At 41.6% G+C, this 13,040-nt stretch overlaps 3 protein-coding genes across 4 annotated transcripts; 1 reads left to right on the plus strand and 2 right to left on the minus strand.

The window, feature by feature from the left end:
• Positions 1–246: 246 nt before the first annotated feature.
• On the minus strand, positions 247–6,422 carry poldip2 (polymerase (DNA-directed), delta interacting protein 2). 2 transcript variants are annotated; one of them, XM_029170876.3, is made up of 11 exons: positions 6,190–6,422; positions 3,763–3,838; positions 3,531–3,628; positions 3,328–3,427; positions 3,118–3,193; positions 2,827–2,934; positions 2,503–2,639; positions 2,381–2,407; positions 2,107–2,232; positions 1,905–1,984; positions 247–1,778 (listed from the first exon to the last, which is right to left on the minus strand). In XM_029170876.3, exons 1-11 carry the CDS (start codon positions 6,372–6,374, stop codon positions 1,664–1,666), a joined length of 1,128 nt encoding a protein of 375 aa, XP_029026709.1. In that variant the 5' UTR covers positions 6,375–6,422; the 3' UTR covers positions 247–1,663. The 2 variants fall into 2 exon arrangements, with proteins under 2 accessions (XP_029026709.1, XP_029026708.1); XM_029170875.3 differs by having other exon boundaries at positions 3,763–3,844.
• Positions 6,423–7,524: 1,102 nt separating this feature from the next.
• Positions 7,525–9,844, plus strand: tmem199 (transmembrane protein 199). The gene is made up of 6 exons (XM_029170878.3): positions 7,525–7,858; positions 8,111–8,184; positions 8,425–8,514; positions 8,605–8,647; positions 8,776–8,888; positions 9,040–9,844. The coding sequence occupies exons 1-6, from the start codon at positions 7,675–7,677 to the stop codon at positions 9,133–9,135; spliced, it is 600 nt and encodes a 199-aa protein (XP_029026711.1). The 5' UTR covers positions 7,525–7,674; the 3' UTR covers positions 9,136–9,844.
• A 271-nt stretch (positions 9,845–10,115) lies between these two features.
• Positions 10,116–12,923, minus strand: LOC114867830 (homeobox protein SEBOX-like). Its single transcript, XM_029170877.3, has 3 exons — positions 12,597–12,923; positions 12,045–12,217; positions 10,116–11,816 (listed from the first exon to the last, which is right to left on the minus strand). Exons 1-3 carry the CDS (start codon positions 12,697–12,699, stop codon positions 11,160–11,162), a joined length of 933 nt encoding a protein of 310 aa, XP_029026710.1. The 5' UTR covers positions 12,700–12,923; the 3' UTR covers positions 10,116–11,159.
• Positions 12,924–13,040: the final 117 nt, after the last annotated feature.

Here is a 13,040-nt window from a genome sequence, read left to right on the forward strand (position 1 = left end):
CTGCGCATCCGCACTTAATCCAATTACTCAAACAGTTGAATTAGGAACGATTAAAAGGCACAGGCGTATTATTACTGCGGTAAATGAGCTCTGATCTAAGTAACTACGCGTCAGGAATAAAACTACACTGACACCTGGTGGCGGCCGCTCATTACATCACACAATAAGATAAATGTATTAATAGATCATTGACATGAGTCAACTTAAAGAAATCTCATGACGGTAAAGACACACTTCCACCAAAGGTGAGGTTTCCAACGGTGTTTTTATTAGCTTGGCCTTTAATTACATCTCTATATACAGAAGTATTTCAATCATCATAGCTTCATCAAATTGCTTATCAAAACAAAACAAAACAAAAAAAACTTTGCCCTCCCATGAACGCAAAGAAATTTTAGGTTCTTGACATTTCCTATCGCAGCAGATACGAAAAACAGACGAACAGCTGGCCAGAACCAAAAAGGTCCAGTTTGTGTCATAAGGACTTCCTTGTTTTTTGTTTTTCTCAACACACTCGCTCACACAAACTCGCTCACACACACTCTGTTTCCACAACACTGTACAGTTTGCTTGGTTTACTTTACAATACATTGCATTTGTTATACAAACACAATTAAGTTCTGACCTTCAGATCCTTTCCAGCAAAAAGAGCATTTAAATGTCAACAAGGAACCAGATTCTATATAAGTGATCAAATAAAATAATGCAATAGTTCACTGATGCAAACAATCATATTTTTGCAGTTAAAGTAAAACAGATAATCAGAAAAAAAAAACATCAAAATACCCCACAAACGAAAAATTAAAGGTTTTATTGAATAAATATTTTTAGTTCATATAGTTTAACTCCTAACAAACCGAGTCAGTTGTCATACAACTGGCTAGTGATCTGCTGGAAATGCCTTCTATAGCAACAGCAGAAAGCTGCAGGACAGGTCTAATGTGAAAGTAACCAGCAACATTTCATATGACATCTGTTTCCAGATGTCGAGATTTCATAAACTCTGCACGTCATTATATTAGATGCTCACTTTGAGATTCGGTTTCACTTGAACATTTACTGTTGTTCTGCTGACCAGTGTTGATTCCACCCATTGTGCTTCACTCAAAATCAGACTTCTTTATAGTGTTAGGCAAAAGTCTGGCAGACAAGACGAGAGGGGTTTAACTTTAAAAACCAGAACACCAGCCCGAAATTATAGTTATCACCCTACTACAGGACACGTATTCAGCCATGTAGTTCAAAACAGTGTTAGTTTTGGGTTTATTATTTGAACTTTAACTCAAACTCTACTGATCATCATGAGGCTCTGCAGTCATGAACCATCCCTTTAGTAACCAAGAGACACCTGACCAATGTTTCAGCTGTTGGGTTCATGTGCGACTGCTTGGCAATGCTACCGTTCCTCCCCTACACAACATGGGATGAGGACACATCTGTTTTCTACCCATTATGACTCAATCTGCTATTGGGTGCACTCTGACGGAAGCGAGGGCAAGGTGGGCGTTCATTTGGATGACCTAGAGAAGCTAAATGTTCTGTTTACGTAACCTGACTCACGCTAGTCTTACACTGTAGGCTGAGGCAACGTTACGGACAAAGAACAATTCTAGACAAGCCATCACCCCACAGCGTGTTCAGGAGCCAGGAGGCTACACGTCTGCTAGAATGTGTAGCCAGCGGGGGGCGCTTTGTCGTCTTTGTTGCTCTCGAGGGAGAAAGGGGGAATGCGAACGTCAAAGTGGGAGCCATCGGTCCTTTCAATGCGAAACGTCCCCCTGGAAGCAGAAAGCACAGAATCATTAAAGGTGATATTGGAGACAGCAGTTTAGTGGCAAGACACTGTTAAGTCAGAATGCTGGAACATGAACACCACAGCAGAATGTGTGAAAAAGCTTATTCACCACATGTGACCACTGGGGGCTTGTAGAGACACGTGACTGCTGTACTGGAAGGCTGGCTGCTCCTTAGACAACACCGGCTCCTGTTTTGAGGCACAAAGATAATGGGTTTAGTTTCAACAAATGTGCAAAAAACATGAATAGTTAATTATACTATATCCTTATTTATGTAAATTTAAAAAACTACTATCTTTGACACACTGACCCTGCCTACGACCCCTCGTCCTCGGACTGTCTCCAGGGTTCCTGACAGACTAAAGATCCTCCAGTGCCTCTCTCTCAGCTGAACCACTTCATTTCCCAAGTTCTCCAGACGGATACAGTATCTCCACTGCAGGAAGGTGAACAATACGAGCACAAAATTACTATGTACAGATAGACATAACAGCCACCATGCTATATATTTGCAGTTAGCTGGTGTTAATACTGTGAGCATTGTGATGGACCACATTTTATGATGCATGAAGTCTGATACTCACCCAGTAAACATGAGAGTTTTGGGCCTCCTGAAAATAAGTGTTCTTCCATTAGTATGACCAGACACATGAAAAAAAAACTACAACGGTAATAACTTCATATATTCAAAGTATTATTTTGTTACCCTCATTCCCATGTAGAAGGGGATGACCGTGACTCTGATGTTCTCAGTGGTCTCTCTGTGCACGTCCGAGAGCTCCAGCCACGGGTGGTTCTTCTCCTGCCAAGCCTTCAGGGTGTCTCTGGCTGTAAATGGTGGGGCTACACAGAAAGACAAACAAATATTTAATAGGAAAACACAGTTTCCTGTCTTCTACCATAATTAAAATACCAGCAACTAATTATATACACAAAACTACAGACAAATTTAAGTGATGTTTGAAACTAGATAACCACTACATTCAAACCCGTGAATGTGTTGAGTGAATGCAGGTGAAAGAGCGCTTACATTTTGCAGGGTTGTACATGAGGAAGCGCTCAAACAGCTCGTGATGAATGGGAACCTGCTCTGCAGAGTTATAAGGCAGGATGTCTTCATGGCTCACATAGTCCAGACCTGAATTAAAGATGGTGACGGATAAAAGAGGCAATAATTACAAATGAAATGGTTAAAAAGTCAAGCAGAGACAATTCCACAAAAATACATTAACAAGACCTAAAAGAGACAGCTGCTGTGCTAATTGGCCAAATGTCCGTGCGGCATGTAAACATTCAGAGCAGTCTGTGCACGGCTGCATACCTGGGATGGCGTAGAGAGCCCTGCTGTCATCATGGTTGGCCAGAAACGTCACTGCCTCTGTCTGGGACCTCTGAGACTGTCAAACACAGCACACGCCGACACTCATCATGCTGCTTACACACTAATGAACAGCACAGCAGCAAACGCTAGTAACCTAAATTAGATTTCCCCTATGAAAGATGTTCAATTACCCCATAGGAAGTGACTTACTATGTGAGGGCAGTCCCTGGTGTCAATCAGGACTTGGTAGTAGGTGTGAGTCTTTCCCTTTACCTCCTTGGAGCCGTGGGCTCCTGGAGGCTCAGGTTTACTGAAGGAAGACAAAGATAACAAACGGTCTCATTTATAAAAAGTCTCACCCACAGGTGTCCAGGATGGCACAGTGCAAGCTGCAGTCAGAGCTGGGGGTTTACCTGTCAGACATGGGAGGGGTGATATCTCTGTCATAGAGTCGGGCATGCCAGGGAAACAAGACGATGCCTCTGTAGCCAAACACGCTGTGGAGAAACAGCTGAGGGAAGCAAAACAGGAGGATAAATACATGTGACATATCGGCTTAGCGTTTAATAAAGTATAAATGGTATAGGATTCCAGTCTCTGAACATGATCACACAATGCATCACTAAAACACAATGCAACACATACCTGTCCTGTCTCATATTTTCCGTGCTGCTTCACAGTCTCAAACACTCCCACAGTTTCCAAAATCTTCCCTTCAGGCCTGTTCCTGCCAAACACAGGCAACTCCATTACACCTGGGCCACATATGAGCCAGCATGTCTTTGACTGTTTACTAATGTACACAATGGCACTGTTGTTAGGGATTATTTGGGGGCACAAATATGGGATTTGAAATGAAAACATATATGGACAAACGAACCGTCCGAGAAAAGCAATAACAGGAAATCACAGCCTCCTCTTAGGATTTTACCTCCTGTATTCACATTCCTTCATATACTGTAGGAGAGAAAATCCTGTTGTCTTTCTGTAGGCATAATCTCCATTTTGACAAGATTGAATGAAACGCCTCAACTTGTTAGATGTCAACAAAGACAAAAACCAGTCAACTTAATCTCTACGTCCTCAACACCAGCCACCACACACACTTAGAGTTGATACATTGACAACAACAGCTGGACCTTCACATGAATAACACGCATACTTGTGTGCTCCCCGCAAAGCTAATCTTCACATCTGAGATGAAGGGCTCAGATTAATGAGGTGGATATATGGATTAGGTATTACACACCAAGTTGGATTTAGGTTATTTTCATATTATGGGACCACAGAAGGAACCACCTGGCAACAATTTATAAATGAGCTAATTAAAACATACAATTAATAATTAAAGTCCATGCAAATGACATAAAAACTGCTTGTTTCATCCAAAAAACAAAAAGAAATATCTGCCACAGGTGAATCTGCAAAACAGTGGGCCTCAAAAAGTCAGTCTTCATAAAGTCCCACAATATTATTATTATTATTATTATTATTATTATTATTATTATTATTATGTACCATTTCTGGGGTTTGTAACCGTGAACATGTCATTAAACATATTCACTTTGCAGGATAACTGCTGAAGGACGATGCCTGGTTGTGCTTCTGGATTATTGAATTTCATCAGAGAAGCATCTTACATTTCCTGAGTCCAGTATTACATCTACTACGTGTGTTTATTAATAGGATGTAAAGTAGCCCTCTGTGCTCCTGAGGTTCCTGTCCGTTACGCTGACTATAAAACCACCTGAAGAAAAAATAGATTTTCCTTCAAAGCAACAGACAAAACTACATAAATGCAGTACATGCTTCAATAAAAAATACTTTTTGTACAGGTACACTTTTTGTAGACACACACTCTACATTCACAGCTCTTCAGCAGTTTTAACACAAGCTCTTCTTCTTAGTTAAACAATCTGAGAAATGTCAATACACAGTTCTAAATATAGCTGACTCCCTGCAAAACCTGGAACCTGCCTCAGTCAACATGGCAACCCTTGCCAAAAAACCCTTTCCACTCATCTCTGGGGGTGAAGCGGGTGATGGTGTCGCTCAGCTGTCATTGTGTCAGGGGGAGGCTGGCGAAGATCATATTAAACGGGGGGTACGATTATGCAACAAAGAACTTACATAAACCAAAGTTAGACATAAGCGGCTGTTGAATCACTGCTCCAAATCCAAACACTGTGAAGGCACTCACCCACCTGCACTCCCACCTTAAATATCTAGTCCAGTACAGACTCTGTTTTTCACGCACATTGATTCATTTAAATGTGCTCTCCCCTGATTTATTGCAGCGTGAGTTCTTGCTTGACCAGGTGAAGTTACAGAAAGAGAGAGACTTGTTTCTTTGCTAACGCTGGCCCCCAGCCAACTTTTATTCCATCACAACTTACTTACTTGATTACTAACTTGATGCTGGCGTGAAAGCAGAGCACAACTGGTGACCTTGTAGTAATATTGCAATATAAAGATTTACAGTATAGTAGACGGACATTGTTAGTACTCTCCCTAGCAGCTTCCTTCAATTTAACCTCCAGAATAAAAATTCGTCGTCAAGTGAGAGTTGGTGTCTGTAGATCTTGGCGCTATGCTCTGTTGATGCTCAAGCGTTACCTCATATGCACACGACAGCATGGCCTAAAAGAGCACAGAGGTTAGGGAGACTGGTCCAGCTATTAGCAGCTTACTGCATACGTACATACAGTCAAAGGGGGTCCGTTCCGACTCATTAATAAGATCTACCTTGTGTTGACTCAGCGGGTTAAAGACTGATCAGACGGTGTCAGCTGTTGCACAACAATCACTTGCTAACTAGTCACAGTGCCAGCTAATGTGCAACACACGGGACAACCGTACTTCTCTCTTTCTACTTTCAGCTACAGGTCGGTTTATACTTACAGGACCAGACTTTACAGCAGACACCACCACAAAAATATTAATTCCCAACAGCCTGCAGGGTGCATTTACTGTGACTTTTACACACAGTTTGTACTTATCTCAACTCTCAAACATGCTAATGTCTTTAGCATGCTAGCATTGACAGATGAGGTCGCTAGCTGTGGCTCTTACCGGGACGACATAAACCTCCTCTGCTGAACATCGCCGGACAGTCCGCACGTGCGGCATTGAAGCCGCAGTTTGTACGCTTCGAACCCAGCGCCGGCGTCTGCGACACTCAGTAATCTGTGCGTTTGTTTGCTGTTGTATTTACTGACGGTGCTAAGCAAACCTCTTCGTAGCGCACAGGCCGCCATCTTTAGTTGTCAGCACGTTTTCACGCACGCGTGTAGAGACCTGTGCGGATGCTGCTTTCTAGGACTGACGTAGAATCGTAAGCATGAATGCTTTTTGAATCGCGCAAATTAGATAATATTAAAAATAGTTGGTTTGGGAGAATATGAAAAGACACAATCCATATATGTTGTTTATTTAACGTATTGATGAAACAACCGAGGCCAATGTTTAAAAGGGCCAAGCGATATCCATAATAGTACTTCGAAGTTTGAGGTTTATGACTACGATAAGTTTTTTCTACTTTTCTGGTTAAAATGGATGAAAGTTTTGATGGAAGCAATGTAAGTAGCGTATATTGATGTAGCACATCACATATAGACAGTATTTTAGATTTGGAGCTATAAACAAACTATTATATGATATTTGGTAACGTTAACTAGTAACTATTAACAGTGACAATCATACGTCTTCATCATACGGACTTCGAGTGGTTTGCGAGCACTGCTGTGTATTTTTTCATTAACCGTTAGACGTTAGGCCTGTAAAAAAGTCACGTAATGTAATGAAACCGTAAAGGCATCAAACGAGTTCACGTGTACTGCAGCGAGTAGGAGCTGGCTGCAGACGGCCAAGAAGGCGGACAGGTTCCTCAAAAACAGGAAGTCAGCTCATAACCGGAAATGCAATGATTAAGGCAACCACCTTTTCCAGTAATTGCAGATTTTTACAGGAAAACATATGTATAAATCTGGCATTTTACCAGTAGCGACTTCTTCTCATTTTGCAATTGACATTTTATAGACATTTGTCTAGGTATGCTGTCTTTCCCTCTGTCTATATAATGTTTATGTTTAAACCCACACAGTCTAGACAATTTGAGGCACGCAACCACTGTCACGTTGTTCAAGTGTCAAGTGAATTAACTGACTAGTATCTGTTGCTCAGTATCTAATGTTACGCGATTGCCTCGCCTTGGGATCGACCTCTAGCGGCGAGTTGATTTAAAACGTTTCATGACAGGACCACAACACAAACAGGCGATACGGTCATTTTCCCTGGTTCTAACTAAACTATTTACACCATAAATAAATGCAGATATATTGTTGCTTTTACACTGCATTTGTTTTTTTAACGACTAGGTCACATGACATTGTGTCACATGCCAACCATCATGGCTGCCTGCGGGGCTCTGCGTTTTACCTTTCTCGGTTAACCGTCTTACTCTAAATGTCAGCGTGTCCTACTGGAGATTAAAAAACGTAGACAGAGACAGCGTATGTACAACGACAACCCTTACGAGGACTCTTACTTGGATTAAAAATGGCCTCGGCGTTTGTGGTCGGGGATATATTCAGAAATAAGGTCACGCAGTTGTTAGAAAAGACAGATTCATCTCTACCACAACGACTCAGAGACGAACTGAAGGAGGTTTTAGAAAAAAAACAACCAACAACTCTACCGTTTAGTACAGCGAGGAAACTGAAGAACTACCTAGAGGAACAAGGTAAAATTGAATATTTTTGTATATGTTTAAATCCTCGATCAGAGTATATGCACGTATTACTGGGTCACTGTACTGAGTTTTAATCAACTCACACTTAACAGTTTTTCGCTGTCAAACTGTTCTATACCCACCATGTCTGTTTCCAAAAAACGTGTCACCTTGTCATTCTTGTAAGCTAGTATTCAGTTATTTAAGCTGTTTACTGCCCACAACATGTTATGTAGCACATTCTTACACTATTTCTTTCTGCAGGTCATCCCTTTTACCTACATGAGTTATTAGAAGACAGCTCCCTGCACCTGCCCGAGGTTGTGAAGCCCCCCAGAGTAAGCCGAACCTTTAAATGCTTTTATTTGTTTATATTCTAATCTGTTGTTGTAAAGAGGAAAAGGAAGGTAGCTTTAATTTAATTTGCAACAACGCACTGCATTTCAACAAACCCCATTTTAATCAACTGCCTTGTTTGCTTTGTCCTTTTTAATGTGCAAATCAATATTGTAAAATGTTTCCCTTTTTAAACGTTATCAAGTGTGTTTAAAATGAGAATTTGGTATAATTTACCTAAGAACCCTGAGCTGGTCGCGCGTCTGGAGAAGATCAAGGCCAAACTAGCCAACGAGGAATACAACAGAATCACACGCAACGTCAAAACACAGGTAAAATGTCTTGGATGCCTGCATTACATGTAGAAAACCATTGCATCAATTTAACTTCAAACTCTAACAATGATCCTCATATATTATCAGGAAATAACCCGGAATGGCACATTAGCAGATTTTGGACGAGAAGGTTTGTTCCAGACAAAATTCATATCCCTTGAATTAATTTAGTGTTTTGTTATTGTCCTAGCTTTAAAACCAGACAGAACTGTATTTAATGTTTTAACCAATTTGTCTGTTTTCTTTCTCTCTCTGCAGTGCGATCAGTCAAGGCAGTGGTGGTGACCATATTCAATTTCCTGATCACGGTTGTTGCTGCTTTTGCCTGTTCTTACATGGGCAGTCAGTACCTGTTCACTGAGACCACAGCGGTAAGCAAACACTTCATTAGCTGCAGCTCAAGTCATCTTCAGATTATGCCACACACAAATAAAAACAGCCATAGATTAGTTTAAATCCATTTAATGTGGAACCACCACATATTTTGACCCTCTCGTTTTGTTTCTGACACTTTTTTTCCAGCGGGTCATATCAGCCGTGATCGCTGCGTCTGTAGTCGGCCTTGCAGAGCTGTACGTTCTTGTCCGGACCATGGAGGGAGAACTCGGAGAACCGTAGCAGCTGTGCACAGCAAATGAAGGGAATGGTTGATGCAAAGCTGACATTTTGATGTATTATATTATTTTGTGATGAAAAATCCATCCTTTTTTGGTTTTTATTAAAAAGTAATTTAAAATCTAAATAAGGTTCCTGAGAATTTACAAATGAAAGGCACTGGTTTGCAAACTTACACATATAGTACTTACCTGTTTTACAGAAGGAAGTACAGGACTGAGGAATTGTTTAATATCAGTACATTTATCTTGACATATGGATACTCCTTCTTCCACCGGTTAAAATATTGGAATGTGTTTACAGATCATGAGGCACAAACACTGCAAATAAGATTAAAAATATAATGTAAATCCCCTTTTGGGATTAAGGAAATGTGGCTGCAGTATAGAAAGTATTTTGTTGTTTAGGTGTACACAGACAAAGTGAAGCCTCAACATGACCACAACGAGAAACAAAAATGTAGTAAACGGATACATCCATATAAAAGAGGACAGAAATTAAAATTCATTTTTACTCCACGAAGAACGAAAGCCCGTCCACTGATGAGGACCATGAGATGGACCTCAAGCCTTCGTACAATGCTAGCAATGTAACCGCGTGAAGTTATTGCCATTTGTTGATTTTGTTTTTATATGTTGATCTCTATCTGCCTGTTTTTCACCCACCAGCTGTGGCGTCAGTTAATAATACAGTTCACTGAACTATTCCTCAATGAGGTTATCGTCCACCTCAACCTGACAGATGTGTTAATGCTTGTCTTGTGATCTGTGTTTATTGTCTAGCTGTACTGTGAATTACAGATTTACCCAACACATAAAAACAAATTAATAACCTACCCCAGAGGTACAGCAGCTGAGATAAATGACTTAACACCAGTTAACACCAGCCTTCTCATTGCGGAACAACCCCAACATGACACAGATGATGTGTTTTCTCTTATCCCTTCTTCACATATATATTCACATTTTTTGTAAACGCTCCTCGTGTCATATCAGTGGATGGATTAAAAGATGTAACTACATCTGGAATACAAAAAAAGATCTGGGACCTAAGATCTGAGATTTGACACCCGGATTAAAGGTTTATTGAAAGCTTATTCGGTATTAAAGATGATTATGATATGCAGCGATCTCTGACCAGCACTGGGGAACAGTGGGATCCACTGTCTGTCATATTTGCCGGTGTATTATACTTCTCATGTAATATTTCCAAACTTAAATCCAAGCAGAATTACAGAGCCTGTAAGCTGATAGACCCTGAGCTCCAGCTTTAATTTAGTTCTTATTTTTCATTTCTTTTCCTCCCTCTGTCCCTTCTGATACATTCAGCACTGGCACAACAGAATGAAAACAATATATTTTGACTTAGAAAATAATTATTCCTTACCGCAAGGAATCATTTTAATCAGGATGTTTTGAAAGATAATACTCGGGGTCGGGGCATTAAATATGCCACGGTTCAGCTTAGAACAGGAAAACAGGAGCTGGCGTCTGTGAGACGAATCCATGTATAACAGTGTTTACAGGCAAGTTGTTGCCCAAAAACTTGCCTCCTGCTTTTTATTTACTTATTGATAGAAATGTTTTGAGTTTTGTGTCCTTCCAAGGCAGCATCAGTGGTTCAGCATCATCAGCATCTACTGTACAAGATGCTGAACCTTCGACCCTGGCAACTTGCAATCTGAAAAACTGTCCCCATGGTTTAAATAATGCATCAAACTCATAAATAGCTCGTCAGCAAAGTGAAGCTAACAGGATGTTTGCAGCTGACCCGAATCTGAACCATAATATGAAAGAAGTGTATCAGTTTACATGAAAAACTGGAAATTTAGTAGCAGACACTACTCTTCTGTCTGGGATTAATTTATTCTGATGGAGAACAAAAGAAACAAAACAACAAACAAGCATGAACTAACCATTAATCACACGTTTAACTACTGAAGTCTGACTCCACACAGGTTTAGGTTTAGACACACAAAATGTGGAGATAAATACAAAGAGCTGTGGCAGAATCCTCCTCATCCAGAGTCAAAACTCCAGGAAGTTGGTGACAATAGCAGCGTTGTAGATCAGGTCTGAGATGTATCCCATGGAGGTTTGTGGTCCCATTTGTGGGTGGTGGTGATGGGGGTGGCCCTGACTCACCTCCCAGTACACGGACTGAGGGTGGCTCGGGACCACCTGGTCCACAGAGGCGTTGCCTCCGTACACAGATGCATGTGGAGCCAAGCTCTGGGGCTTGAAGTTCCTGAAGGCCTGGTACGAGTGAGAGGAGGCGGAGTGGTGCGTCTGCCTGGTGATGGGCTGAGCGTAAGAACCGGGGAGAAAACCCGAGAGCGTCGGGCCCAGGTGCTGCTGCTGCCGGTGGGGCTCCTCCTCCCAGAGACTGGACTCTGGAGGTTTGGTGAAGCTGGGCATCGTCTGCTGGTGGAGAGAGGATGACGACGGCGTGGACCCAGGGTTGCTGTAGATTTGGATCCATTCAGCGTAGTTTTGTGCAGCGTCCTCACAGTGGTGGTTCTGCTCTGGTCTGAATATGTCTTCTAGGCAGACCGGGGTGGGGAAGGGGGAGCTGATGAGTCCAGGGGGAGGCTCTGCTGTTCCTCTGCGCTCTGGGACAGCTTTGCTGGACTTTGGGAATCGACCGGTCTTGATGCTTCTTGCTCTTCTGTTTTGGAACCACACCTGTTGAAATCGAGACTATGATCGTCTACAGTAGCTCACATAAATATGTCAAAGCTGAGACAGCTCCACCTGCAGAACTACTGCTTCAAAACAATAGATGGTTTCAATCATTCTCATAAATAACTATTATATGAATACTGTTTTCCCTGCAACATCATGACCACTTCTGAAGAATAGTTTTCCTCACCTAAGTGGTGGTGAGGGAGGTTCTGGGAGCAGCTCACTGACCTGTATCTTGCTCTCTGGCAGGTGTGTGTGCGCCGCCAGCCTTTCCCTCAGGGTGATGTCTGGGTACGGAGTCACGGCGAAGGCCTGCTCCAGGTCCGACAGCTGGGCGCGGCTGAAGATGGTCCTCTTCCTCTTCCTCTGACCCTCCATCATGCCTGCAGCTCTGTCCAGCTCTGGAGAGGACACTGCACTTTGAGTGTTTTTGAGAAGTAACACCATCAAAACACCATCAAATAAAAAAAAACACTTTAAAACAAGTGAAACATTAAAACAAGGTAGAGACGGAGAAACTGAGCTTCAGTTTTTTAATGGCCACTAAAGTGAGACATGAACCTACACTACTCAGCAAAACCATGCCTTAAAATAACCTTCAAACTCATCTGACTTTCAAACCAAATGGAATAATGTCTTATTTAGCAGAGTCATTACTGAGCAAAGTGCTTTATATACAAATAAGTATTATTTGAAACTACAATTAGAAATACAACTAGAAATAAGTTAAATTGTGACATAAAAGCGAGGACAAAGCGAACTCCATTGAAGTCAACTCACCTCCACAGTGATTGTGTTCTCCAAATAAACTCTTCAAATCCATTGCGTCTTTCTGCTGGTTTGTCTTGAGTAAAGAACATTCTGAGTCCATGAACAGAGCCATTACTCCAGTCAAAGACACACATGCAGTGCTGCAGCTGAGGAGGAGTGATCCCCTCTTATAGAGGGATCAGATAATATCCCCCCACCCGTCCCCGGACGCCCGTCAGCTGCTAAATCCAGGTGTTATTCAGTGGCTCCGATTCCCAGTTACTGACGGAGCATCACAGACTCATGTTTGTAACTTAGCAGTGCCGTGCCCAACAAAGTCAGTGTGATCCAACCTGGCTAATATTTATGTTATGATGAAAAAAACATGTTTTACTTAAAATCATACCAATAATCATTAAATAAATACTTTTTTTCTGACTGTCTCAGATAGGTGATAATACTAAACTGGACTGT

This window comes from Betta splendens, chromosome 13 (assembly GCF_900634795.4).
Source record: "Betta splendens chromosome 13, fBetSpl5.4, whole genome shotgun sequence".
Taxonomy (NCBI): Eukaryota; Metazoa; Chordata; class Actinopteri; order Anabantiformes; family Osphronemidae; genus Betta; species Betta splendens.